This window comes from Nomascus leucogenys, chromosome 3, assembly GCF_006542625.1.
Source record: "Nomascus leucogenys isolate Asia chromosome 3, Asia_NLE_v1, whole genome shotgun sequence".
NCBI lineage: Eukaryota > Metazoa > Chordata > Mammalia > Primates > Hylobatidae > Nomascus > Nomascus leucogenys.
The window spans coordinates 87,312,552-87,340,416 of record NC_044383.1 but is presented as its reverse complement, the minus strand read 5'-3'; the positions used below and the strand labels follow the sequence as shown (position 1 = coordinate 87,340,416).

The window sequence follows — 27,865 nt, the reverse complement described above, 5'->3', positions numbered from 1 at the left end:
CAGATAATTAAGTCCCACCCTAATGGCTTTATTTTAACTTAATCACCCCCTTTAAGGCCCAATTTTCAAAGATAGTCACATTCTGAGGTACTGAAGGTTAGGGAATCCACATATGAATTTTGAGGGTATATGTGCAGCCAATAACATGCCAATTCTGATCAATTAGTAGATGTGATGATTTCACTACTATGATGAACAAATGAACTTTTAATCTTTAAATTACTGTAGTTTCTTCCTGAATGTGATTTTTAAGTGTATAAATCTTCTGTTTCAAAAGGCACAAGAAACAAGAGAGTAAAAGCTGTAGCCATTCATGTCATTTGAATGTATTTTGGACATCTTTGAAATTATTTATCTCTAGGGCCAGGTGCTCACGCCTGTAATCCCAGCACTTTGGAAGGCCTAGGCGGGTGGATCACTTGAGGTCATGACTTCGTGACCAGCCTGGCCAACGTGGTGAAACCCCATCTCTACTAAAAATACAAAAATTAGCCGGGCATGGTGGTGGGCACCTGTAATCCCAGCTACTCAGGAGGCTGAGGCAGGAGAATTGCTTGCACCTGGAAGACAGAGGTTTCAGTGAGCTGAGATTGTGCCACTGGACTCCAGCCCGGGTGACAGAGCGAGACTCCATCTCAAAAATAAATAAATAAATAAATAAATGAAATTATTTATCTCTAGGTTGCTGAAACTTGCAAAAAATATAATAACAGGTTTCATATAAATGTCACCGGGAAAGGGCAAATGTTTTAGAAGCTTAGCCATAATGTTGTGAATTTTATAGGCCTGAAGCTCTATCAGTTGAACATATGAAGAAATGAACCACGTAATATAGTATATGAAGTAACTGGCCCTTTTCTATTTTTTTGAAAAACAACATTCACTTTAATTGCTGACTCATTTGAATCTATTGTAGAATGATAACATTGTTTCCTAGTAGATTAGAATTTTATTGCTAAAAGTCCTTATGCAGTTTTATAACTAATAGTTTCACTCAAAGATTGATACCGGGAAGAAGAGTTTTGTGACGAGTCTTTGATAGATTTTTTTTTCTGTAATGATACAAAATTTGGTTAGATACAAAACAGTTAACCTTCTTTACAATGGTAGCTGTTTTACATTGTTCACAGCAGTTAAAACAAGAGTATTAATATTGCTATGTTAAACCTGAATTATTTCCTCTCCTCACCTCCCCAAGGCCCTTTGCAAGTTATTCTGTATTAGAGATACAACAGAAGATTTTAAAATTTAAAAGTGTGTAAGGACTACAAGCTTACCCCATCTTATTTATTCCTATAAACTTTTAAACATTTTTTTCTTCCCTGAGGAAGGAAAATGGTATATATGATGAGCTTCATTTTAATATAACTTTTTATGTCAGAAGCTGTTCAACATATACAAAAGTAAAGAGACAAATAAGATAAACCTTAATGTGCTTATGACTCCATTGTAACAACTTAATTCATTTTATGGCCAATCTTATTTCATCTCTACCTTTGCCCATTCTCCTCTCTCTAAACTCAGATTGACTAGTCACATTTGAAATTAAAAAATGGAGGCAGGGTAGTAATGGTGAATTATGTATTTTCTTCATTCTAACCAACAGTAAAATTACTGCTTTCTACCTGACCCACTACTTTTTCATTTGGTTTGAAAGCTTCATGAGTTTTCTCTATGGATCAAAGCCAGAGATCTGAAATAAAATTTTTATTGTGTTCTGTGGTCAGTTCTTGAGAGTGGAAAGATTTGTAGTCTCAAATATACAAAAACCTCAGAAGAACCCAAACCTGCCAACACATTGATCTTGAACTTGTAGCTCCAGAACTGTGAGAAAATAAATTTCTCTTGTTTAAGCCACCTAATAGAAAAGAGTGTGTATAGAAAAGAATCTTCCAAATGCCTCACCTGGTTTAGGATCACGGTTAAGAAAGTAATGCTGACTTGAATATATCTGAACCTATCATGGGAGTCTAATTTTCTATAAATGTGTTTCATTAAAAAGCATGACATAAAGCTCTTATTTATATATACTATAGTCTAAGCTATATTAAAAACAAGCAGTTAGAAAAATGGCAAGACGTGATGTTGTCAATAACAATAATAATATTGTTATTATCTGGATGTTGAACTTTTTACTTTGCTGTATGAAATGATTTTATGAGTATGCAGTGTAATTAAAACTGTAAAAAGAAACTTTTATTAAACATATCTTTTAAACAAATGAGAATCTACGAAAACCCATTTAAGTAAAATTGTTTTGTGAGTAGTCAGTTTAGATATGAATAGATACAACTTTGAATTCTTGTGGGTGGTACCAAGTTGTATAATGTAATGCAAAATATATGTAATCAGTGTTGGAGTTGAGAAGAACTTTAAGCAGTATTTTTCTACAGTATGATCTCTATTTCAGATAAAGCGATCTAAACTTCATGAACAAGTTTTAGATTTGGGCCTGACATGGAAGAAGATAATAAAATTTTTGAATGAAAAACTGGAGAAGAGTAAAATGCAAAGTATAAATGAAGACTTAAAAGATATATTACATGCTGCAAAACAGATAGGTATAGTTTTCTTTTTTCTTTTTTTTTTTAAAGAGAACCAGTAAGGTTCAAAAACAGATTCCTTGTAAACAACATACTATATAAAGGAAAGCTAAAATTTCCTGGCGTAAGTATTCATAATTATGAAAGACAGTCCTGGCTGGGCACGGTGGCTCATGCGTGTAACCCCAGCGCCTTGGGAGGTCGAGGCAGGCAGAACGCTTGAGTCCAGGAGTTCGAGACCAGGCTGGGCAACATGGCAAAACCTTGTCTCTACTAAAAATACAAATAAAATAAACTAGCTAGGTGTGGTGGTGCACACTTGTGGTCCCAGCTACTCTGGAGGCTGATGTGGGAAAATTACCTGAGCCTGGGAGGTTGAGGCTGTGGTAAGGCAAGATCACGCCACTGCACTTCAGTCTGGGCAACTCGAGTGAGACCCTGTCTCAAACAGAAAAAAAAAAGACAGTCCTTATCTATCAACGATCGTGCTTCAGATAGAGGGTGACAGGCTGGGGATAGGCAGAAGTAAATTAGTAATTATATTACTATCTAGCATGAAGGATTTGTAGGAATTCAGTGTTTGAAAACCACCGTCTTGATTAAAATAAGGATAAAGTAAATTAAAATTTTAACGTAGCTCTAAGGAAGCTTAAAAGCCATGTAGCTCAGTCACTTATTATAGATGCCCACCTAGTACACAGTGAATAACAGCACTTAAACTATACTTTGACTGCTTCACTTCCCTTCCCACACTAATATTCTTATCAATTGATTATATTTGAAGGAAAATGTAATTTGAAATTATAATATTGTATACTAACTCAGGTTACTTTCCCAAGGTTAAAGTGGATCACGAGGTCAGGAGATCGAGACCATCCTGGTTAACATGGTGAAACCCCATCTCTAGTAAAAATACAAAAAATTAGCCGGGAGAGGTGGTGGGCGCCTGTAGTCCCAGCTACGCAGGAGGCTGAGGCAGGAGAATGGCGTGAACTCCCGGGGGCGGAGCCTGTAGTGAGCCGAGATCGCGCCACTGCACTCCAGCCTGGTTGAAAGAGCGAGATTCCGTCTCAAAAAAAAAAAAATCAAACTAAATGAAACAAATGACTGGTAAAATCCCTGTGTTTGTACATTGAAATTCATCATATTCCAAATTCTGATAACTAAAAAGCATAATTAACACTATTATAGTTCTAGGTTTTCCAGATATAGCAGGTTTGCAACTATAAAATGTCCATACTCCTATTCTGGTCTTACATGATCTGGCCTTCCCCTCTCTCTGACCTCACTTTATTCTTGCCTTCATTACTGTGTCAAACACATGTCTGTCTTCAACTTCCTCAAACCTACCAAGCTAGTACCTGATTTAGGTCTTCGCACATGCTGCTCTCTGTGTTGGGAATGCTCTGTTCTAATCTTAATGACGGTAGATCCCTTTTTGTCATTTTAAACTCAGCTAAAAAATTACTTCCTTAATGAGATCTTCATGCCAGTAAGTTGTTACCCCAATCACTCTTTATCTTATAATCATTCATAACATTTTCTCCATATTTATTATTTTCTCCAAATGTACATTTTCTGCAGAGGTATTATTGTCTGACATTTTACTTGTTTATTATCACTCTGATGTAAGTTTCATGAGAATAGGATCTTACTCTTGTTAAACTCTCCATCCCCAGTGCTTATACTAGAACCCAGGATATTTTAGGGTCTTAATAAAAATTCGTTTGTTAAATAAATGAAAGAAATGTTCTCAGGTGATTCCTTGGTGGAGAGAGAATTTGGATCCTTACCTTACCATATGCTTGCTGGTTGGCAATTTTATTCCGTGTACCAGCTCTGGATTGTGTTTCTGTTACATCTCATAGACTTGAAAGCTTTCTTATGGTCATCAAATCCACAATTTTTTTTTCAAATATGTCAACTTTTAAAAATATGTCATTTAACTATCATTGGTCTATAACCTACTATGATATTTAATTGAATGTCCTTATTGATTTAAGTTGTGAAAGTATAAAATGTCTCATGTTTGTACAGTTAGATCTTCAGAAGTTCAAGGACATTAGTAAAAATTGAGTTTGCTTAAGCCTAGGGGCAATATAGCACACTTTGATGAGGTTTGTAATGGCATTTGGCATAGAATTAGACTTTATATTTTAAGAATACAGAGGCAGGTTGTTTGAAAAATAGTGGCAAAAATACAGTCTTCCACATCACCTTGACTAGGATCTTAACCCTCCTGGTCTTCATCACATCTTCATTTGTAAGATGCTGAGGCCTCCAGAATCTGACTAAAGTACTTTTCAAAAACTATACAGAGTGTCCTTCCTCTTCTTTAGTTCTATTATAAAAATGCCTCAGAGTACTGAGTAAAAATGTAATGACATACTGAGCTTATTCAATGCCATGACTAAGTTATTTCTTTACATAAATGATGTGGAATTTAAGATTTAAAAAAAGAAAACCCTTTAGATTGCTTTCTCCAGATATCTCTGGCCACAAGTCAAAAAAGATTGTTTTAAACACCAGTCATTAAATATAATTCTGGGGATTGTACCTGTGGTGAAGTAAATATCTGATTCATACTTAGGGACTGATCACCTGGCCTGTGTATTTAAGGGATTATTTTGAGATTAATGTCTCAAAAGAATATTTCTCAGACAAATAAAATCTTAAGTTGGATGTAGGCAAATTCTAAATCTGTTATACCCATTTTTAAATGCTGTGCTTAAGTTGAATAACTATTAGCCTTAGTGAAATTTAAGTTGAATAGTAGTCAGCTGTCCCTTCTGGATGAAAATACTGATACAGGAAATGTAATTGAAGCTACCAGCTTTGAAAGGATTAGTCTCGTGGAAAATGTCCCTGTCATTTCTCTTATATTTATCTTCTAGCATAGATAATTTTGGTATAATTGAATTAAAAAAGGTTAAGCAAGAGAATAAAGAAAAAATATTTCACTTGAGTATAATATTATGAGACACTTAAGGCTATGCGTATTGTTTAATCTGGACAATTGACATTAAGCTGGAGGAAATATCAGAGGACATCTTGTCTAATGCCTTGATTTTGTATGTGAAGAAAAAGGGCCCATTAAAGTTAAGTGAATCCTGTGGTTTGAATGTGTTGAAAGTAGGCCTAGATCTAAATTCTGAAATAGAAATATGATAGAAATCCTAGATTTTTACCTTTCCTTTCCTTGTAGTTAGAGGTCATATCCTAATAAGTCTACTTTTCAGCTGTTCTTAAATTTACTCTGTATATTTACCATTGCCCCATTTCAGCCTTTTACCACCTTATGTCTGTACTACTTCAGTAGTCATTTGCTTTAGCCTTCCTTTCTCATCCACCTTCTTCACTGTCACTGGACTGATCTTTGTCAAAAGCAAAGCTCATTTTTAATCCCAGCTTACCTTTTAGATCAGATTCTTTAGAATGATACATAAAACTCCTTTATGAGTTGACACGATTTACTTTTTTATCTCTTTGCCATTGAATCACATGCAACCTTTATGCCAACATATGCAGTGTTTACTGTCTGAATTTCCTGAACAGTGCATATTGCTTTTCCTCTCTCTTTTGTGTGTTAAAATAACTTTCCCCATCGTGTTCTGTTATACATATTTTTTTAGAGTACTTTGTGTTTCATAATTATTTTCCTGTCTTCTCCCTTCACAGTAGTGAAGTCTCTGATAGACTGAATGCTTTAATGAAACAGGTATTACAGGAATCACAGCATCTTTCTACTCCATTGCCTAATATGCTGCAAGGGATCCAGTAGATGTTCAATAAACAAATGAAGTATTGAGAATCCAACTCAAAGTTCTCTATGGTCTTCACTACCTGTAATGCTGACGATGTCTTACAAGTGGCAGTTTCTCTTTTTTGTTATTTTTAAGTATTCCTCCTCTCACCCCCAACCCTGCAATTTACATGTGGTATATTCCCATACCTTTTTACAATTTGATTCTTCCCTTAAGATTATTTTAATAATAAAATTTAGTTTTATGGAGAAAATATATAAATTATTTAAAAATAGTATTCTTGGTCCTTAATCTTAGTGTATTCAAATACTCATCGTAGGCATAGCTGTCTCCTTCATGAATGTTGAAGGATATAGTCTATATTCTGTTGGCAATGAAACTTTGTCAGTATATTTTATGTGCTCTAAGTATAAACATTTTTTAAAATAAAGAAGTCAAGATTGAGACTAGTAATCAATAAAATGCAATATGTATTAGGCATATATCTGTTACTGAAGAATTTAAATTATTTCATGAGTCTAGTAAGATTTGCACAGTGCAGACAGAAACTAAGATGGGGGCCAAGAGTAGTGGACAAGTGGGTAGAAAGACCTTACCATTCCCTAATCAGCTCTCTAACTGTCAAACTGAATATCTCGTCAAGAGCCAGAACAGAATGTTTGAAGTTGTCCCAGAGTGCATTGATCTAATGATTTTACTATAGTATGGATGCAAATCAAGACTCAGCCAGAAATGAACTAGTTTATTTCACTGTTCAACTTGTTTTGTCATACAAAGACCTGTTTGTTTTGCTTTTTCTAATTTATAATCCCTGATTTATATGAGTTTTGACTTTTATGTATCTTACCTTTAATAACTTCATCTTTAAGAAAAGTAGGAATCAAAAGGTAGGTTGGACAGGAGTGGCTTACAAAGTATGGTTTAGGGCATTTGTGAATCCATTGTAGTTTGTGAGTTATCAAGGAAGTAAGATTTTGCTGTTAAAAAATGAGGAATCAAAATCTAGGATGGAAAGCCATTTATAAAGCAATGACTGGAATAGGAAGTATAAAAAGATAGTAGCAGAATCTGGCAATTTTGTGTGTGGACATAATGGTAGACATTTAGAATTATAAAGGCCTGTTAAAGGGATATAGCAGTATTTGTGACAGTTATTTTGAAAATTGCAGATTGCAAAAGAGTTCAGAGAGTTTTACTTCCCACAAAGTGGCAGACAGGGTAATGTGGAACAACCCTCTACAGAGAATACCTAGAAAAACTGCAGAATACAAAATTTGTTTGACTATATCAGAGAAGTTATCAAAGCAGTGAAGATTTTTGGGGCCAAGATGTGGAAGCAGAAACTAACCTAGAAAATGTGATCCTGGCATTTGGGCTACTTTTTCCTAGAAGTGGATTGTCCATTCCAGAAGAGGAGGCTGGATGGAAAAGAAGAGAATCAGAAGATGAGTAGGGTTTCTGACAGATTCAGAGGACTAAGATGACAAAAATGACTAAAATGGACAAAAGAAGAAATAGAAAATCTGAATATTTGACTATTAAAGGAATTTAATCTGTAATTAAAAACCTTAACTACAAAGAAATCTATATGCTATGATGGCTTTAATGGAGAATGTCATAATGTCATTTAAAAAGGTATGAGAGTACTATTGTAGATTAAAAGAGGTTAAAGGCATATAATAATCAAAATGTAATGTATGATCCTTGATTGACTCTTGAATCAGAAAAAAATTACATATTTTTGGGGCCATTGGAGAAATCTGAATATGGGCTGGACATCATTAGGTAATATTAGATCTCAGGTGTGATAGTGTTGTGGCTATGTAAGAGGATATCCTAAATCTCAGGAGAAGCATACCGCGGTATATATAGTGATATCTCATGAAGATTAAAATGTGCTGTCAAATGTGTCCGCAAAAGAAATACACATGATGTGTGTGTGTGATCAAATGTTTATAATGAGTGGATTAATAAATATGAGAAGTTAGGGTGATTTGTTGTAAAGTAATAAAGGTTTAAAAATTACATGATTATTCAGTAGAGAAAAAGCATTTTGTGATTATCTAACATTACTTATGAGAAAAAAAACTCAGCAAACTAGGAATAGAAGGGGATTTTGTTAATCTGATAAGCAGTAGCTATAAAAAACTTGGAATAAACATACTTAATGGTACAAAGCTAGAAGCTTTCCTGAGGTACAGAATTAGACACAAAGGCCTATTACCACTTCTGTTTCTCACTGTATTAAAAATCCTTGCTAACATAATATGGCAAGAAAAAGTAAGGGCATAAAGACTGGAAAAAAAAACTCTTCCATTTTTCACATGACTGTACCTGTAGAAAATGAATTTAACAAGGTTAATATAAAAATCAATTTTATTTCTACTTACTAGAAGCACATTAAAAATTATACTTATCTTTATGTAACTTAATACATTTTACCTTAAATTTTATAAACTTTATTTTACATTTACAAAAGCATCAAAAACATCAAATACGTAGGAATAAATTTAACAAAAAATAAGCAAGACTTCTTCATGGAAAACTAAAATATTGAGAGAATTTAAAGAAGATCTAAATAAACAGAGGGATATACCAAGGATTGGAATACTCACTATTATAATGATATATTTTTTACCCAAATTGATCTGTAGATTCAGTGCTATCCCAGGCACAGTCTTATGTTTGAGGGTGTGTGTGTGTGTGTGTGTGTGTGTGTGTGTGTATGTGTGTATGTATGGAAATTGACAAGGTAATATGTAAGTTATATGGAAATTCAAAGGCAAAGAGCAGCCTGGTTAACTTTGAAAAATAAAGAGAGTTAACTTACTCTAGTAGATATTAAAACTTATTATAAAGATAAGTAGACAGTGTGGTGTTGGTCCAAGAATAGGCAGATGGACTGCTATGACAGAATATAGCCCAGAAACAAACCTACAGATAGAAGTATACTTGATTTGTAATGAAGGCCAAACAATAGTGAGACAAGGCTATTTTTTCAGTATATGGTGCTGAGTCAACTGCATATACAGAGGAAAAAAAGTACCTATTTTATAAATAATTTTAAACAGCCTACAGAATTAAGCATGATACACAAAACAATACATCTTCTAAAAGATGTAAAAGAGTATCTTCAGGATCTTGGTATGTGCGAAAATTTATCAAACAGAGAATAAAAAGTACAAAGGGAATGATTAAGTTGGACTGTAGTAAAATTAGTACCTTCTATTTATTAAGAGTAAAAAGGCAAAACATAGAGTGGGAGAATATAGCTTCAAGGTATATAACCAAAAAGAGAGCTTGTATCCAGATTAAATATGAGCTCCTACAAATCAATAAGGAAAGGACAGATAATCCTATATAAACATGAGTAAGAGCTTTGAACAAGGACTTCACAGGAGATAATTGACCAGTAAACATGAAAAAGGCTTCAGCTTCATTGGTAGTCAAGGAGATGCCACTGCATGCCCATTAGAATGGTTAAAATGAAAAAGACTGACATACCTATTGTTAGGATCAAGAATGTGAAACTAGAATTTTTGTCCACTGCTGCTAGAGTTTACAATTGGTACAACCACTTTGAGTAACTGTTTGACAGTGTCTGCTATTACCTACTATGGTTGGACAAGTGAAATTTTAAATCTTAGAACATAAATATCCAATAAAAATGCTTGTACATACATGTATATCAAAAATAGGTGCATTCATGGCAACATTATTTGTGTTAGCCTTAATGTAGAAACAACCCAGTTCATTGTTAAAAAGCTTAAGTTGTAGTATGTAGACTGCCTTATAGCAGTAACGGATTACAGCTATGTATAACATTGTAAGTGAATCTTATAATGTTGACAAAAGAAGCCATATAACACATTATGATTCCATTAATATGAAATTGAAAACTAGGCATGACCAGTCTCTGGTTTTAGAAGTCAGGATAGTGGCTACTCTTGAGGAAGGAGGTAGTGACTAGGAGTGAATATGAGGGAGGTTTCTGGGAGCTGATAATGTTCTGATTCTTGAAGTAGTTAACCAGATTACAAAAGTGTGTTCATTTTTTGATAATTCTTTGAGCTGTATGTGTACTGTATATTTTCTTGTTATATTCAATAAAAAGAATGACTGTGCCTTTTATATTACATAGATTAAAAATGAAATATTTCAGATTGATAAGTAACACATGCTTGTGTATTTATTTAGCTTAAGGTTTGGCTGTCATGGTGAGAACTCCTATGTACCCTGCTCAGGCCCTGGTAACCAGTATCATAAGTATAATAAATTGGTGTTTTTCATTCTCATGCCTGTTTTTATATTTGTGTTACATATTTATACATCCATAAATATATGTATTAGGAATATATTCAGCTCAAATATCAAAACCTATTGTAGTGATAAAGACACCAAGTGGGTTAATTTGTTTTATCTGACAAGTTCCCTATGTAGGTCAGCAGCTTGATAATGGTAGGGCTCAAGTCTGTGCTAATGATTTGGCCTTTTCTTCACATTTGTTGCCTTTTATTCACCAGATATCTGCTCCACATCTAGGCATTATATCTGTGTACTTGATGCAACTGTATTTCTTGTACTGTCTTTATTTGCTTTTCAGGTTCCTGACTTTTTTATAGTTTGGGATAATTTCACAGTATCAGTTAATATATGTGGGTACAAATTCAGTTCTGTCAGTTACTAGTGGGTGGCTAATTAATATTACTAAACCTCTTTTCTCTTCTATAGTATGGTGATAACAGTTCTCACCCTCTCTAGTTGTTGTGATGTTAAGTAGTAGTATAAAGTGCCTAGGTTTAAACTGATAAGTGGCTGTCAATTAATAATTTTATTATAACTTAGATGTTCTAATAACCATTAGTAAACAAATAGTTGCTTCTATGGGTTAAATGTTATGACAGATGTAATCTGTCCAGTGATGTACTCGTTCAAAGGGCAGGAAACTGCTTAGATAAGTCAGGAAAGAATTCATAGAGAAGGTAACATTGGACAGCATTATATTGTGTTTTGAATGTTTCAAAGACAGAGGTGTTATATTTATGTCCATTTTACAAGAGAAATTTTAAAAAGCTGGATAACTTTATAAAAATCAAGAGGACTTTGCAAATGTATCAGCTGTTTAAATAGGCAATTCAGATTACCTGGGAATATAGCTAAACAATTGTAAACAGAATGGATACTGGCTGGGTACAGTGGCTTACGCCTGTAATCCCAGAATTTTGGGAGGCCGAGGCGGGTGGATTGCTTGAGCTCAGGAGTTTGAGACTAGCCTGGACAACATGGTGAAACCCCATCTCTACAAAAAAATACAAAAACAATTAGCCAGGCATGGTAGTGCACGTCTGTAGTCCCAGCTACTCGGGAGGCTGAGTTTGGAGGATGGCTTGAGTCCAGGAGGCAGAGGCTGCAGTGAGCCAAGATTGTGCCACTGCACTCCAGACTGGGTGACAGAGCCAGACCCTGTCTCTAAAAAAGAAAAAAAATAAAAGGTTCTTGACAATTTGCTTTAGTTTATTAGTAGATTCATTTTCCTTAACAAATTATGATTCCTTAAATATAAGAAAATTTAAAACTGCATTCCTTAGTAGAGGCATTTTAAAAGTGATACTTTTAAGTAGTATTACGAGTATAATATTAATAAGCATCTGATATACTGATGCAATACTGAAGTGTTGCACTGAAGTGAAAATAATCTTTTTTGTTTGTTTTTCCTTGGATGTTAAAACAATCTGAAATGGAAGTTAAATCTCAAGTGAGCTATATGATTTGTTTTAATTTCCTTAGTGATGCTCAAAATGATGGTTTTATTATAGGAAGCTTTTATATGAAATCTAATTCAAACTTTTATGTTAGCTATTTGGTTGCTTGGGAAGTTACACTGTAATTTGCTGCAGGATTTTATACTACTGGAAAGGTAATATAGTGGCTGGTTGCTGCCTTAAAGTTGCAAGTTGAATATTCACATTTTGTAATGAATGTACATAAAATTAAATGGCTGTTTCTAAAACATGGGGAAATGCCTTGAACTATTTTTAATCTTTTGTACTACTACTCTTTTTTTCTAACAGATATCTTTGTTTGCTTTCCTTTATTTGCTCATCCCAAAGGCAACAGTTTTTATGTAAATGTAGTAATAATTTTAACATTTAAGTAACTCCTTCAAATCACTATATTGAACATTTCTTGAATACTTTGCCTGTTTAATGCAAGGTATTGCTAAAGGTGCTTTCATGCACGAAAAGAGTTATATACTCTAAAATACATGAGGCTTATTATACTAAATTACATTACTTAGGCAATTTTAAAATTGTATCACAGAAATTGTTCATTTTATTCCCCCAAAAGCCACATGGAAAATGCCTACCTCTGTTATGTCAAAAGTTTGATAATTTTGTGATCATTTGAAAGATGGTTTAATACTCTCCCCCTCAAAAAAAAAAAAAGAAAAAGTACCTGGCTTGTTCTTGTAGCATCAGTATGTTATGTAATCTCTTTGTATCTGAGTTTTTCTGTAAAATTGAGGAAAATACTAGCAAGATTCATGAGACTAGTTTAGATAATGTACTTGTTTAATAATTACACTAATGGGAAATGAACAGGAATATATAGAGGGAAAAATTATGGGGACATGGTATATTTTATATTCAAGTTGAATCATTTTTGTATTTTGTTAAATAATGTACTTTGTTGTATCCAATATTGTAGGTAAGGTCCTGTATTTTACATATTTGTAAAAGAAAACATCATCATACTTGCCAGATTCAAAAAAATCAGCTAATCTCTGAGGATTTAACTGGTCAAAGGACTCATTTGTTGGCAACTTCTAAATTGAATACTTATTGGCTGGGTACAGTGGCTCACGCCTGTAATCCCAGCCCTTTGGGAGGCCAAGATAGGCAGATCACCCGAACTCAGGAGTTTGAGACCAGCCCGGGCCACACTGTGAAATGACTCTACAAAAAAATATAAAAATTAGCTAGGCATAGTGGCGCGTGCCTGTACTCCCAGCTACTCAGGAGGCTGAGACTGGAGAATCACTTGAGCTCAGGAGGTGAAGGTTGCAGGGAGCTGAGATCGCGCCACTGCACTCCAGCCTGGGTGACAGAGCAAGACTCCATCTCAAAACTGCACTTCAACCTGGGTGACAGAGCAAGACTCTGTCTCAAGAAAAAAAAAAAAAAAAGAAATACTTATCAATTATGGATGCAAGTGATTGATATTTTAATTCAATCTTTAATTAAAAATTTCTACTCATCCTTTTTCCAAGATTCTCAACTATTAAAGTAGGCTATAGAAAAAAGTGACAACTTACAACCACTTAATTCTTAATATTTTGAATCAGAAAACAGATGTAAATTGTGTGTTGAAGATGATTGACAATTATAACCATCATTTAACTCTGATTTTAAAAAATTATTTTATAATCTTATAGTAACAATCTACCAAATATATCGTTTTATATGGTAAGGTTCTATATAAGGTTTTTTTTTAATTTGAAGATTATTTATAATAAAAGAGCACCAGTCAGCCAGCCAAGTTGAGTTCTGATCATGCTCTGCTACTTAATGGTGAATTTTGGCAAGCGTCTTTCACTTTTGACTTTTTTTTTTAAATTCTGGGAAGTGCCTTATAGTTTACTGTGCATTTCATATCCCATTTCCTCTCAATATAACTGAAAAGTAGGGTGAGTATTTCTTAATAAAAGCATTGTAGGGACCTTCTAAGTGCATCATTTTAAATATATTACAGTTGAAGTGCCAGGTAGGTAGAGCCAGTTTTCCGGTTTACAGCTTATGTTATTCAGTGTTTTATGGATAGAAAGTTAGATACCCAAGTACGTAGGTTTCTAGAGTAGCTTCTTTAAAAGTTTGGAGTTCTTAAGTTTTATATCTGAAGTTTTATATAAACTTTTCATCAGTTGATTAGTGTATCAATTTATCTGTGGCCAAATCTGAACTTAAAATCCTGATTCCTCTTGGAAAGGTGACCATAGTGAGTGATATGAAGCAGACAGAAAAAGCTTTAAGAATTGGGTGCAAATGTTAACTTACCAAAGATCATAAACCTAATCGTTTGTATTATTACTTAAATTACATATAGAATATAAAGGGAAGTGAACAAAAGGCTATTTGGGAACAGGATTCTCACAGTTAATGTAACATGTTCAATTTTGGATTTAGTGTCAGAAAACAAGAACACGACTAACACCTTTCTACTTTAGAAGTGTACCACACGCGTTGTCCAAAGCCGTTCCGTCTCCCCCTTCTGATGTGGCCAATTGGGTGGTGGTTCAGCCGGCTAATAGAGGATCGCTTAGTGTTTCCCTTCCAGTTACATTTTTGTTGAGGATAAGTTGGGCCTTGGATAGCTTTGGCTAATTAGACAGCTGACTGCATCATTTTCTTCAGGTATTTTGTCTACATTTTACAAACTTTTCATACATTTTAGTCACCCAAAAAACATTGAGTAGACTGTACCAGCAAGTTGTGGTGCATCCTTTGCGGCCGCAGTACCTGGGGTCCTTCGTCTGCTCCAATCTGATCCGGGCTGTCATCCGGGCAGCGTGCTAACAGCCAGTCTCTTATGCCTACATATGTCATCTCATGCGGCTAGTGTGCTGGAAAGCATGTCGGTGCCCCTTAGGGAACACAAGCCAGGGTGGTTGCAGGAAGGTGGTGGAAGTGGAAGTTACCGACTGATGTTTTTGTGCCCTGAAAAAGTTCATTGTTTTCAGAATGCTGTAGTCATTATTTCTGTTGTGTAGCCATCCATGTCAACAAATAGTGTTGGCTAGTGGAACTCCCAGAACAGTAAGGCATATAGAGATTCTCTGTTGAAAAACTGCTCTGTGGTATGAACACGTGTCTGTTTCGCATAGGTTGTGCAGAAGGAGAGTTAGTAATTAGGGTAGAATATTAACATTTATGAAACACCACAACCCAGCTAGGTTTAAATTTTTTTAGGTATTTGTGATTTTTGAAATTATAGATTTAAGTTAATGGTTATTAAAAATTTGAAACTCCAAAAAAGTTGCCTTTGATCTTTGTTGATGCTTCTATGAGTCTACAATTATTTTCTCTTCAAACATGGGCTTATAATTTTTTCACCCACTATTAATGGACTTTTTAAAGGCAAGATATATAAATCTGCTGCACTATATTTAGGGTATGTAATATATGGTTATATCAGAATTCAACCGGTAACCTAATAATGGATATTTAAGTTAATTACACTTTTACATTACATAATAAGGCTGTTCTTCCACTATTTTATTTCTTAAGGTGACCTATTTATTTTTAAAATTTATTTTGTAAACAAGAATTAGAAATAAGTCTACTTTCTAGGAATTTACAGGGAATCAGTGTGACATGGGGAAATAACTTGTTTAGGAGTTAGAAGACTAATGTTAATCTTGTTTAATGACGTAATAGCTGTTTGATCTTTCCCTAATTACTCAAATTCTGTTTCCATTTAACATCTATAAAATGGAGATACTTTTGTTAGGACAAAGTGAGATAATTATGTGAAAGTTTTTAGTAAATTATTATTTAAAAAAAAAATCCCAAGATGCAAAGTGTTAACAATACTATCTTTACCAAGAATGTATATTTACAATGGTAGATAATGTTTGTAAATGTGAATCCCATTATTGCTCAGACTTTAGTATCAGTTCTATCAGCCCTTTTAAATTATCTGTAGAAGTACCATAATCCGCAAATTATCCAAAACCTGTTTTACAAGTTATAAGTAAAATGTATAGAATGAATAAATAAATGTACATAAATCCTATTGAATTAATTTAAAAGCACTGTTTATAGAAGATTTTCATATATTTTCTTAAATACTAAAAGAATAATTGTATGTCAGATAATTGTGTAAATTATAACAGTAAAAGTAGATTTCATACCTGAACAAATTGGAAATATACATTGTAAAATTGCTTATTTTCCTACATATAAACTGTTAATATTCTACACATGACTGAATAGCAGATAAAGTAAAAAGTGACTGAGGCAGTTTGATGTAGAATAAAAATACTAGTCTGGTGTCAGTGAGGCCTGGATCTAGTTTAAATCAGCTAATCTTTGTGGAGCTACCTATTTGGGGCTAAGTAAAGTGAGGAATACTACAGTGGTATTGTCATCAATACCATTGTATTTGTACAATGTACTCAACGTTGTACTCATCTTGAAAGAGGCAGTTGAGCTATATTCTGAAACATGGGTAGGATTTGAACAATCAGAGGCCTTGAAGAAGAATCAGCATGATATAGAAATAGGCATAGAGTGGAGTAGAACGTGGTTTTTGGTTAAGAAATTCTTTTTGGCTGGAGCAGGAAATATATAATGGCCAATAAGACTGGAAAATAAAATGCTGGGGTCAGCTTCTGGCAGTGTAGGAGCTTGGATCAAGCTATAGTAAGTTGTGGAAGATTTGTGAATAATGATACTGGAGTCATGTTTCCTTCTTTTCTTTTTTTTTTTTTTTTTTTTTTTTTTTGATGGAGTCTCAATTCTGTCCCCCAGGCTGGAGTACAGCGATGCTATCTCTTCTTACTGCAACCTCCGCCTCCTAGGTTCAAGCAATCCTCCTGCCTCAGCCTCCCGAGTTCCCGAGTAGCTGGGATTACAGGTGTGCGGCACCACACCCAGCTAATTTTTGTATTTTTAGTAAAGACGGGATTTCGCCATGTTGGCCAGGCTGGTCTTGAACTCCTGACCTCAGGTGATCCACCCACCTCGGCCTCGCAAAGTGCTGGGATTACAGGCAGGAGCAACTGCAGAGTCATGTTTTTTAGAAAGATACCAGTATTCATTACATTATTAACTTTACCAGTATTTAGGTAAGTCACATAGCTTTTGGGGCCTTTTGAAGATTTAAATTCTTCTTTAAGAATATTCTTTGAGAGGTGGGCGGATCACGAGGTCAGGAGATCGAGACCACGGTGAAACCCCGTCTCTACTAAAAATACAAAAAAATTAGCCGGGCGTGGTGGCGGGCGCCTGTAGTCTCAGCTACTCAGAGAGGCTGAGGCAGGAGAATGGCGTAAACCCGGGAGGCGGAGCTTGCAGTGAGCCGAGATCGCACCACTGCACTCCAGCCTGGGCGACAGAGCGAGACTCCGTCTCAAAAAAAAAAAAAAAAATATTCTTTGAAACCCATGTCAGAAATACAGATTCTTTTCTTTTTTTATTTGAGAAAATCGGATATGAGAAAATGCCTTAAATAAATTAGCGGCTGATTCTTCTTATATTTACTTCTAGCCTCTTTTAAACAGGAGCTTTCTTTTTTATTTTATAATATGACTAACTTTATCTTCAGCTTAATAAATATCCTTGATGGTATTAAATGTTTTTGAATGAGAACTATAGAAGCATTTCTTGCCATCTCAGGTTTATGTTAGAAATTGGAAAGAAAATTATAGATTTTTGAGGTTTCCTTGAAGCTCCAAAAGTCTGTAATTCAGATTGTTTTCTGTACCTTACTTTGGTTTATTTAACTAGCTCATCAAATCAATCTTTAAAATTAGTTTTAAAGTGAGTTTTAGCTAGTGTCTCAAGTTGTTTTTAGAAAGAAGCAGTAAGGATTGTTACTAGGTAGTTTCTGTACTTAGATATATAATAATTACTGATGATGATTTATTCACCTAAAGTAGTTCTTTGGGAAATAAATAGTTCTTCAGGAATGGGTTGGTTCCTGCTCCTTAAATTGGCTATCTTTATTGCTATGTTTTTGTTGTTTTTTTTACAAGGTCTCACACTGTTGCCCAGGCTGAGTACAGTGACACAATCATGGCTCGCTGCAGCCCCAACCTTCCAGGCTTGAGCAATCCTTCCACCTCAGCCTCCTGAGTAGCTGGGACTACAGGTGCGCACCACCATGCCTGGCTAATTTTTAAAAATTTTTGTAGAGATGGTTCTCACCATATTGCCCAGGCTGGTCTTGAACTCCTAGACTCAAGTGATCTTCCTGCCTTGACCTTCCAGAGTGTGGGGATTATATGGAGCTATTACACCTGGTTTATTGCTATGATTTGACTGTTAGATTTACTCAGGAGAATATTTGTGGTAATTTTTTGGAAGATCATAACTTGAACCATGATTCAATCGAGCTAATACTGTTTCTTTTGTCTTTGTATAGTTGGAACTGATAATGGGAGAGAAGCAATTGAAAGTGGGGCTGCATTTCTCTTCATGACATTTCACTTGAAGGACTCTGTTGGTCACAAGGAAACAAAGGCTATCAAACAGATGTTTGGCCCCTTTCCATCATCATCTGCCACTGCAGCTTGTAATGCTACTAATCGAATTATTTCTCATTTTAGTCAAGATGATCTTACTGCTCTTGTGCAGATGACAGAAAAAGAACATGGCGATAGGGTTTTTTTTGGTAAAAATTTAGCATTTTCATTTGACATGCATGATTTGGACCACTTTGACGAACTGCCAATAAATGGTGAAACTCAGAAAACTATAAGCCTAGATTATAAGAAGTTTCTGAATGAACATCTCCAAGAGGCTTGCACCCCAGAACTCAAGCCTGTGGAAAAAACAAATGGCTCCTTTTTGTGGTGTGAAGTTGAAAAGTACTTAAATTCAACTTTGAAGGAAATGACTGAAGTGCCAAGAGTAGAAGACCTTTGCTGTACTTTATATGATATGCTTGCTTCTATTAAAAGTGGTGATGAACTTCAGGATGAGGTATAGTTGAAATGATTGATTTTTTTGTATTAATATAAACTATCTTAATGAAATAGTGTTTTTAAACATGGGTGGTTAGACAAGAAAGTTCTTTAATGTTCTGTATAGTAGTTGAATCTATAGCCAAATGGTTTCACATAGCAAGCCTGTATATATGTTCCCAGTGGATAGTTACAGGAGGTCTGAAGGCGTAATGAGTGTAGCAGAGAGTCAGCAGACAATAATTGGGTGTCCACATGCTCTGGTTACTGGGACAGTGCTGGTTTGATGTCAACTTAATTTTAATACTGGACAAATTGAATGAGTAACATATTTCATGAAAGATTAAGAGGGATGGCCTACTGTTGTAGAAAGGACAGGCTTTGAAATCAGTTTGTTCTTCCCTTTCCACTTACTGGTTGTGACACTTTAGGTAACTTAATCTCTCAGAAGCTCAGTTTTCTTGTTGGGCTATCTCAAGGAGGCACCAATATCAAGATAGAGAATTGTTATAAGGATTGAATGTGATATATGCAAAATGGTAAGTAACATATTAAATAATCATTATGTGGTAGCTGTGGTTATTTTTGTTGTTATTATTGGAATTAAGAATTTTTAAATCACATTGAGTATCAGAAATACAGAAAAAATACTAGCTGTATTTTTCAGATAAAAATTAATTTAGAGAATTAGCTAAATAGGTATTGGAGGACTTAACCCATGGTAGTGATAGGTGTTATGCCAACTAACATTAGTTTGGAAGTAAGATATTATATCATTAATTCTGTGATCAGTCTTATTTACCTTGAATGTTTTACACTTGGTTTAATTTTTATCAGATCTGTTCTCACTATTAAATTTTCTCTAACATTCTGAACATAATATTGTTTTAAAAAATGTGATTTATGAAGAAAATTTTCTAATATTTGCTTATCATAATTGAATACATAGCAGTTATCCGATTATGATTATAATAAACTGAAACTTATAAATATCTCATTAATGGATACTTTATTTTCTTAGTAAGCCATAAAACCATTACTTTCACTTCTGAATATCTGTAGTAAGTTTGTATTTCTTAGTCTTTCACCACAATTTTAAAGTATGTAACTGAATCTGATTGTTGGAAGGGGAATATTTGTTCTAGATTTTTTTCATAATAGCTTCATTTGTCATATATTTATTGTATGCTTATTGTATTGCTAGGTACAGTGCTATTTACTGAACATAAAAGGATGAATAAGATAGCAAACTTGTTCTCAGAATTAATTGTCTAGCAGGAGGAGACATGTCAACAAGTAACTGTACTGAAATATCATAGATATTATAATACTACATGCAAAGAAAATGGGTGCATAAAAGAACAAGTCATAGATTTTATCGAGGTGTTAGTATGGTAGGAAAAGTATGCATAGAGAAGGTTAAGCTTGAACCAAGTCTTAAAATATGACTAGATTTAACTCTTTCAAGTGGACCAGAAAGGTAAGGAGCATATTTCAGGCTTGAACACTGTTTTCAGAGAGCCATAGCTCTGTACAGCAAGCATGCAAGATGCAAAGGTGGAGTGCTGAGAAACAAGGGTATGCAGATAGGTAAGAGCCAAATGAGGTGAGGGCTGTGCACCTTGTTAAGGTGTATGAAAAGCCACACTGAAGCCTGCGTAGTCTGGTTCAATGATTTTTTTCAACCAGGGTTAATGGACAGTTTAACATGTAAGTTGATATTTCACATCCTGTCAGTGGCTTGAGTGGTAGTTCTGTATGGTTTTATGTAGTCAGTGTTTTGGCTTTCTTGTTTGTATATGAAAATGGACAATCATTATCATAATTTTTGTTATGCAGTATAGGTTATTCATGCTTTATATTTTAGATACAATTCTTTGCTGTTGTATGTTATATTCTGTTGTTGCAAATTTTCAGTATAATTTCCAAGTGATGCTTCAGTAGTTTTCTACAATTGTTTCCCTACAGTTGTTTCACTACAATTGTTCTTGAACGGTGTTGTTTTCACTTTAGGGTGTGCTATACCTTATGTGTTGTCTATTTACTTCTAAATACTTAAGCCTGGAAAGAGGATAATTAAAAAGGCAATCAGTTCATATGATAACAGTTAATTTCTATTTCTTTTTAAGCTTTTACTTGACTCTTTATTTAAATAGGAATATTTACGTAGCATGCTATGTGCTCTTGCTCCAGAAATGTAGCAGAACCATGGGAATATTTTTACATATAATCTAAGAAAAGCATATAAAGCTACTTCTATGTTGATGGCTAAAATTCTTCTCAACCTGTGGTTTCCCAGCTCTGAATAGTTAATTGACCTAATGACTAATTGATGATAAATCCATTTTTAAGGGCTAGCTATTAAAAGTCTTTTTTAAAAAGACCTTTATGTTATTGTTAAACTAGTGTTAGAAACATGGGAATAAAAAGTATATTCATATGATTACATTTACCACAAAGACTGTGTAAGAGAGGTTTCTGACTGAAACGTGGAGAGGAATAAGACTAATGACAATAGTAATAATAATAACTGACATTAATATATGACATAAGGCATTATGTTAAGTGCTTTATGTGCATGACTTCATTTAATCTTTACAGCAGTGCTTTGAGATATGCAGTGCTGGATTAAGATGTTAGAAGCCCTAAGAACTGAAAAGGTTACACTCTGAGGCATTTCTCCTCCTCTCCCATATATGATTAAAATTTTTTTAAAAATAGTATACTAAAGCAAACATAAGAAAATCTAACAAAATTTCATTTATTACCGTGGTGACAAAGTTGTTGTCTTTTTCAAACATCAAGTTCCGTTTTGAGAAGTTTTTCTAACTTTCCTGGTCTCCTTTGCTGGTACCTTAAGTAAATGCTTTGTCCATCCCATAGATTATTGCTTGCTGGTGGCAGGTATTTTATAGATTAGCAAATTGAGTTTAGAGATGTTGGGAAATTTTTCTGGAGTTACAGAGTAGATAGTGGATCCAGGATGTAAATTCAGACATTCTGACAAAGTACACGGGCGCACTGAAGTTTAAGTAGATTTGTACATATTCCTGTGTTTTGAAGCTAAGCATCTTAAATTTATGTAGGGGAATTATTGACATCTACTCTTAATTCACAATTTTTTTAGAAACAAGATCTTTTCCTTTTACAGTTTCAAGTAAGGAATTGGCTGAAATAAAAAGATGAAACTTTTAGACCCTGTTTAAGATAAGGTTTAATAATTCCTCAGGGAATTTATTACATATAAAGTACATCTATGTTCTCCTGTTTTAGACCAGTTTAAGATGAGTTTTAATTATTCCTCAGGGAATTCATTACATAGAAAGTACATCTGTGTTCTCCTGTGTGTTGTACTAATAAAACAACCCACTTCTTAGCTTTTGCCAATATCATCCCCTTTTCCCTCCCTACCTTGAGCCTCTATATTACTTTCTTCTAAGAGCATTTCTTCTTTTGGCTTCTGTAATTTTCCAGGTAAGACTGTAGGCATTATGATTAAGCTTTAGAATTTGATTGGCTAGAAGTCTTTAAGGTTCTTTATGTTCTTGAATTTTATTCACTTTTAGAAGTGCATTTTAACACCCGAAAGTGAATAAGACTTGAATACTCCATGTTATTTTCTTAATCAAAACCTGTCCATTATTGGTACAGATTATCTTCCTGCTGCTGCTGTTTCAGAACCAGAATTGTAGCAGTAGGGTTCGTTCTACTGGAATGGTATAATTAATGGACGTTCAACAGAAAAATTTCCCCTAGAAAGTAGTAGTATTAACAACAGTAAAGCTACCAGGTTTTAAGTGCCTGTTATGTATGAACCCGAACCAGGCTTTCTTCTTTGACCTAACCAGCTTCTTCACAGTCCTGCAATGTGTAGGAGTGATATCCTCCTAAAAGGTGAAAAAAACTGAGGCTCAGTTGTTTACTAAAGTCACAAAGCAAGAGAGAGGTAGAAATTCTGGGACTTTTTTTCTCTGTATAGATCTACCTAGTATAGATCTATCTAGTATGCCATCAGATGTTTTGAAGAAAAAAACATTAACTGGCAAGGCTCTTTGAAGGAATTTCTTTTCTTATAAAGCCAGGCCAAATTTCGTCTCTGTTTGCTTATGTCTTATTGACTATGGGCAAATTACTAAGCTCTTGTGAACCCCATTTCTCTAATTTGTGAAATATTTGCTTCACAGTGTTGCTGTGAGGATTGGTGAGATAATATATATGAGACATAATGTTTCACAGACCAGGTTCTCAAGTGTTTGCACCATATAGTTGCACAATCAAACTTTTATTTAGGTGTATACCTTATATGTCAGTAAATAAATTTTTATTTATGCCTTCTTATCTATGGATGTTTCAAATAATAAAATGATGTTTAAAAGAGAGGTCTTAATTCAGGGAATTATTTAGTTATTTTTATTTTTTTCCTGCCTGGCTTTTTAATGTCTGACTACCCTAAATAAAATCTTTTGGATTAAGTTTTTGAAGTGAGTTCTGATATTAATAGTTCTTGTTAAGATGGAAAAGATGTTAATAAAAAAACACTTGAGAAATATGTAAAGTGGGATCTGAAAGGCTAGCATATTGGAGATGTATTGAAGTATACATATCTCAGTATTATTTCAATATTACATGCTATTTGCAAAGCTATTAATGCTGATGTAAATATTGATAGAGTTACTGTGTAATCAGTTTTTAGAAAAAGAGAGTTTTGAGTTTTATTGATACAACCGTAGTTTGCTTTTGTGCAGATGGACTGCTTCTTTATAGCATTTGTGATTTGACATTTGCTGTTAGTATTATCTCTTGACTCTATGCAGATGGCGTTACTTGACCCATGCAAGTTCATTTCTGAACCTCCAGATATGTGTCTGATGTCAAGCAGTGTGAGTTATTTGGTTAGATTGTCTTCTGAGGGAAGACTGTGTATTTTTTGGAACTTATTTGCATCAGAAATGATTCTATCATCCTTTGAAAATTTGGTGGAGAATAATTAGCTTGCTTTAATACAATGATTCTCAAGTTTTTTGTCCTCAAAACTCTTGTGCACTTTTAAAAATTACTGAGAACCTCAATTTTTCTTTATGTTATTGAGCTCTATCGATATTTACCATATTTGAAATTAAAACTGAATTTTTACTATATTAATTTAATAAATGTCTATTAAATCATTTGTTTTTTAGTCTTATTATCCTTTCAGAGACAGAGTCTCCTTCTGTCACCCAGGCTGGAGTGTAGTGGCATGATCATAGCTTACTATAACCTGTAACTCCTGGACGCAAGCAATCCTCCCGCCTCAGACTCCCTAGTAGCTAGGACTACAAAGATGCGTCACCACACGCAACTAATTTTTTAAAGAATGTTTTGTAGAGACAGGGTTCTGTGATGTTGTCCTGACTGGTCATGAATTCCTGGCCTCAAATGATCTTCTCGCCACGGCCTCCTGAAGTGCAGGGATTGCAGGCATGAGCCACTGCACCCAGCCCCAAGTCATTTAAAATAATAATAGTAAATCTATCATATTACTATAGTATAAATAACATTTTTATGAAGAATAACTATTTTCTAAAATCAAAAAAAGTATGAAGAGTGGCATTGTATTGTATTTTTATAAATCATTTCAATGTTTGGCTTAATAGAAGACAGCTAGATTCCCATATATACTTTTGCATTCAGTATATTCTGATATCACATATTACATTATGTAGCCTCTGCAAAAGTCCACTACATTACACTCATGGGAACATGAGGATGAAAAAGTAAAATAATATTTTAGTATGATTATGAAAACAATTTTCACCTCATATATCTTCTGAAAGGATCTTAGAGATTCTGGCTCACACTTTGAGACCTCTCATTTAATGTGTGTATTACAATTTGATAAAGAGGGTGTAGTAGTTTTTTTGTAACTAGAATAGGGTATTTAAAATGTTGCTGTACTGAAATATTCACATTAGTGCTTTATGAAAAGGTTCTGCATTCATTAGGTGCTGTACATTGTTTTTGGTAGCCTTAGTACGGCTGAGCTATGATACCACATCAGCCAGATTGGAATTAAAAGTGTCCTTTCAGCTATGAGGACCAATATGTATTGGTTTTTTGTTGTCTTTTCACCAAATAATCAGGAGAGCCTCTACCCCGCTGCCTGAATTGAAAATTATCCTTTACAAGAATGTTTAGAATCATGGAATTTCTCCATCCAGTGTGATATCTGTGTGTTTAGAATTCTATGGAAATGGTGATCCTCATGTAATGAGGTATACTTATTCTAATGAAGAGCTTCTTTTATTCAAATGGTATCCCATCTCTTTCTGGAGTAGTTATCTTGTAAATTATTTCTTTTGCTAACTGATGATACTCCTACTGCCATTCAGTCCTATATGTGTGCAGTGGGGCAACAAAGTCATAGGCATCAACTCCTATATGACTGTCTTTTAGACATATGATGGGTTATGTTTTTCATTCCTTAGTCTTTTTTTTTTTTTAATATGCACAACTTCAGTTTTCTTCTATGTTGACATTAATCCATTATCAACACAATTTGGATACAGCTGTTTAGTGTTCTAAGAGTACTGACATGTAGAATGCTTTTCCCCATCATCTTCAAAGATGTCACACTTCCAGTTGCTTTGCCAATTTAAGAACTGCTAACCTAATAATCTCATAAGAATTAAGATTATTTTGTCATGACTTTTTTTTGTAAATTCACATTGCCATTCGTTGATGTTAAGCTTACAATTAAGTAGTTGTCACAATCCATCACTTTTATCTTTTCTTTTTTCAAATTGGGGACTTTTGCCTTCATCTGACACTTACTATTTTTAAAAAAAATATTTCTCAAGAGGTAGCAGTGATTCTGAGATCAAATGTATAAGTGGTTCTTGAACCTCGTGATATGCTCTGTCAGGGTCTGCATACCTGAACTTATTTGAAGGGCAAGGATGTTCCTTACTACTGTCTCCTTTGCTGTAGCTAGCATTCAATATTTATGGGTTTTGCTCCGCTCTTTTCTGTTTTAAGCTAATATTCTCTGTAGGAGAAGATGCAAGCAAAAGGAGTAGTAAGAGAATGACTCTTTTATCTTTCTGAAGGAAAGAACTTTTTTTATTTGTTTCTTATTGTGATTTTGCCACTATTTTTTCTGTTATGTCCCTCTAATTTTCTCAGTTTATGGCTACTAATGAAGCCATGGTGTTTTATTAGATACCAATCAATTTTTTCTCTTTTATTTTCAGTATAGTGATGGAAATCTCAATTTTTATTGCCACTCATTTTTTATACAACTCGTTTTCTAATTTTGAAAAATATATCCATAATTTTAGAAAATTTAGGTCTTGTATAAGCAGAATGCAGGAACTATATCATCTGTGAACCCACCATTATTCAGTCATAATCACTGCAACTATTTTGGAGTATATGTCTTTTAAAATAAAAACATTTAAAAACTAGGTCACACAGAATATATAATTTTGAACCTGCTTTTATGTTCCTTAACATTTTCAATGAGAATAATCTATAATGTAATAATTTTTAATGGTTGCAGAGTAGTAGTATTATTTGCTATTGAAGATTCAAGTTTTATCTAGTTTTTTGCTATTATAAATAACATTGCAATAAAGACTCTTACACTAAAATAACATTGCAATAAAGACTTGCGCTAAAAAAAAAAAAAAAAATGCCTGGCATGGCACGTGCCTGTAGTCTCAGCTACTTGGGAGGCTGAGGTGGGAGGATTGCTTGAGCCTGGGAGGTTGAGGCTTTAGTGAGTCATGACCGTGCCACTGCCCTCCAGGCTGGTGACAGAGTGAGAGCCTGTCAAAAACAAAAAAAGACTCTTATGCTAAATATTTACTCGTGTATATAAACTTTTTGAATGTACTCCTATCACTAAAAATTTTGCATACAAAAGTATTCACTGGTTTTGGGTGGAAAGTTATTTGGATCAGATGTATCTTTTGTTTGTCTTTAATTTATCGGTATATATCTGAATATGTTCATACTGTATACTCTAAAGTGATATGCCCATTTTCTCCCGTTTCTTTTCACTTCCACATTGTCTGCTATTTTAGGTTATTCATTACTATTTTTACTTTAAAAGGGATAAAATTTTCATGAGGAAAACTCAAGAATCCTGTGTTCTACTTTTAGCTGACTGTAATGTTTAGGAAAGGTCAACATAGTTGAAGTAATTTATCTGCTATTACAGATCTTTTAAGTTTTATAATCTGTATTAGGAAAACCCAAGCCATATACTTTGTTGATCTTGGTTGTATGTTGCTTTTTTAAGAAAAAAACTGCAGTTGGTAGTCCTTTTAAAGAGAAAGCTCCAGTGAGATAGAGAGATGAGCATAATACTCGAAGAGCTGTATATGGAAGAAGGGTGGTCCAAGGGTTACAACTAGGATTTCTGGGTAAAAAATGTCTGAGGACAGATCTCAGCTCAGTCAAACCTTTTCAATTTTCAAAGTCCTTTAAATATACCAACCTCTTTTGGCAAGTAGTGAGACTTGTTATTGAAGATGTAGAAAAACATGCTGAATCGTCACTTTTATTGGGATTTGTGGAAAGTTGGATTTTTATGACTTTTAAGATACCTGCCAACCTGAAGCATTTTCGAGGCCATATATTGTCTTGTTATAGATGTGGGTAAAAATGCATGATTAATATATTAAGCTCGCAATGAGGAGCTTAAATATATGTTTCCAATTTATGGCAATAACAGATTTTGAACTAATTTGCTATTGATTGGAATGGTTGCTCAAGGAGTAAGACAGTTTGACAAATTTCATGCTACTTCTCTGTTTGATACTGTTCACTCATTCATTTATTCAGTCACTAATTCTGTACTCTGTGCCAAGTACTTTTAAGTTTGGGGAGAT

At 34.1% G+C, this 27,865-nt stretch overlaps 1 protein-coding gene across 2 annotated transcripts in view; it reads left to right on the top strand.

Annotated features, from left to right (window-relative positions):
• The window catches only part of ASCC3 (activating signal cointegrator 1 complex subunit 3), a 393,050-nt gene that overhangs the window by 17,989 nt on the left and 347,196 nt on the right, over positions 1–27,865 (top strand). The window contains exons 3-4 of one of the 2 annotated variants that reach the window (XM_030809499.1): positions 2,411–2,561; positions 18,452–19,011. In XM_030809499.1, coding sequence (XP_030665359.1) covers positions 2,411–2,561; positions 18,452–19,011 — 711 coding nt within the window. Of the gene's footprint in view, positions 1–2,410; positions 2,562–7,696; positions 9,640–18,451; positions 19,012–27,865 lie in introns of those variants that run through there. The other variant, XM_030809500.1, reaches the window with a different exon arrangement.